The sequence below is a fragment of the Empidonax traillii genome, unplaced genomic scaffold (assembly GCF_003031625.1).
Source record: "Empidonax traillii isolate 1590-97213 ecotype Southwest subspecies unplaced genomic scaffold, ASM303162v1 scaffold566:size1034704, whole genome shotgun sequence".
NCBI classification, from domain to species: Eukaryota; Metazoa; Chordata; class Aves; order Passeriformes; family Tyrannidae; genus Empidonax; species Empidonax traillii.
The window spans coordinates 318,744-320,654 of NW_020955759.1; the positions used below are offsets into that span (position 1 = coordinate 318,744).

General features: G+C 39.5%; 1 protein-coding gene across 1 annotated transcript in view; it reads left to right on the forward strand.

Annotated features, from left to right (window-relative positions):
- RSPO2 (R-spondin 2) overlaps positions 1-286 on the forward strand; it is a 15,353-nt gene extending 15,067 nt beyond the window's left edge. Inside the window, exon 4 of the mRNA XM_027897896.1 lies at positions 69-286. Within this exon, the coding sequence (XP_027753697.1) occupies positions 69-286 (218 nt within the window). The remainder of the gene's footprint in view (positions 1-68) is intronic.
- The last annotated feature ends 1,625 nt before the right edge of the window (positions 287-1,911 follow it).

Genomic DNA, 1,911 nt, shown 5'->3' on the forward strand with positions numbered 1-1,911 from the left:
AAAAAAAAAAGAAAAAATAAAACCCCCAAACAAATCAGAAGAATTACTTTTTTCTTTTGCTTTATCAGAAGGCTGTGAAGTGGGTCAGTGGAGCGAGTGGGGAACTTGCAGCAGAAATAACAAAACTTGTGGATTTAAATGGGGCTTGGAAACGAGAACAAGACAAATTGTGAAGAAACCAGCTAAAGACACAATACCCTGCCCAACCATTGCAGAATCCAGACGGTGTAAAATGGCCATGAGGCATTGTCCGGGAGGTAAGTGTAGTCCACAAAAATCTTTGTGAGCTTTCCTTAAATAAAATCCTATTTTTAACTTGCAAAAAGAGATATTTCATCCCAGCTGAAGAGGAAATTCTGTCTCTGTTCAGCCAACCAAGGCTGAAAGGCAGGAATACTACTTCAGTCCTAGTCTGTATAGGAGGACTCCAGGATAACACTCAGTGTGGGAGCAATCAGTCCCTTGGGAGAGTGTGAAACTGTGTTTTTCCTGGTGTGGTACCAAGGCTTTTTCAAAGAGGTGCCTCATGGAAGAACCATAACAGATCGCAATTTGAGCTTCAGCACGAAAAACATACTGATGGTGGAATAATTGTTCTGCACATGGCAGGAAAGGTTATGATTGTAAACCTCTCTGCAAGTGGCACACCCACTGCTGGTGTGATGGGTAAATTAAAAGAAGTTAGTTGTACATGGCATTCTTAGCTGCAGCTGTAAGCTGAAATACGTTATTTGTTTTGGATATTGTAGATCAGGACCAAACTATGGTAGATGTGATACAAGCAGAACTGTGATAGATACCGAGATTTTCAGCGTGAGACCAATTTATGGCAATTACCACAAGTAAATAAAAAACATGCTCAAATTTCTTTGTCATGGTGTTCTAAGACTTAAGTAGTGATGCTGACTCGAAAAAGGAAATTGAGTTTCAAATTTGTGTTCCGTTTTTTAGACCCCAAAATGGAGACACGTCACTGGTAGAGAGTTTTTATCTTTTTATATGAAGTGTTTTCAGTTATGCATCCTGAACACTTAAACAGGTTTCAAAATTTGTAGGAGAGGTGGCTGATCAACAGGTGATAAGGATGCCATTCCTTTTGGAATCATAGGCTTAAAGAAAGATGCAGGCTTGAATGGATTCCAAGACATCTTTAATCCAATCTCCTGCTGCTAACTGGGTCAACTGTGAGATCAGACAAATAAAAAAGGAATAAAGGGTTGAAGAATCCTGAGAAAAGCCATAACCTGATGAATAAGATAAATCAGAAACAGTCTTAGAAAAGGTACCTAAGTAAGTTTGCTTTGTGTTTTGGGATTGTTTAAGATGTCTGTCTTGAACATTCTGTCCACCTGTATGTGTGTGTATTATACACAAAGTTTTAGCTTACAGGCAAAATCTGTGCAAGCTTCATTTTTTTTTCTATGACCCTGACACAATCTGGAAGAGTATATGAAGTTGATTTTCTACTATCCAGGTTAACAGTGTGTTATGCATTCTGCCTCTCAGTCCCATTCCCTATAGTCACACACACATGCACACATAGTGCATTGTCACAGTGGTACTGGGGTGCGTTGTACGGGACAGGTAATCTGCAGCCCAAATAAACTTCACAAAGACACTGAAGAGTGAAACCTACAAAGTAAACATCTCTATAGGAAAAAAAAGAAAAAAAAAAAGGTAAAATGAAGGCTGATTTGGCCTGCCATGGTATCTGTGTCATGGTATCTTTGAATGTGAGTCAGCTGTCTCTACACAACGTAGCTACGCTTACCAGTGCTTGCAGCTTGCTGAGTGTTCCAGTTACTTCTGACAAACTCCAAAGCCCAAATGGGGTTAGTGATCAGATCACGTGAGGAAATGTTTTACCGCTACAATTAAAGGAAATAAAAAGAGCCCATGTGAAGTTCTACA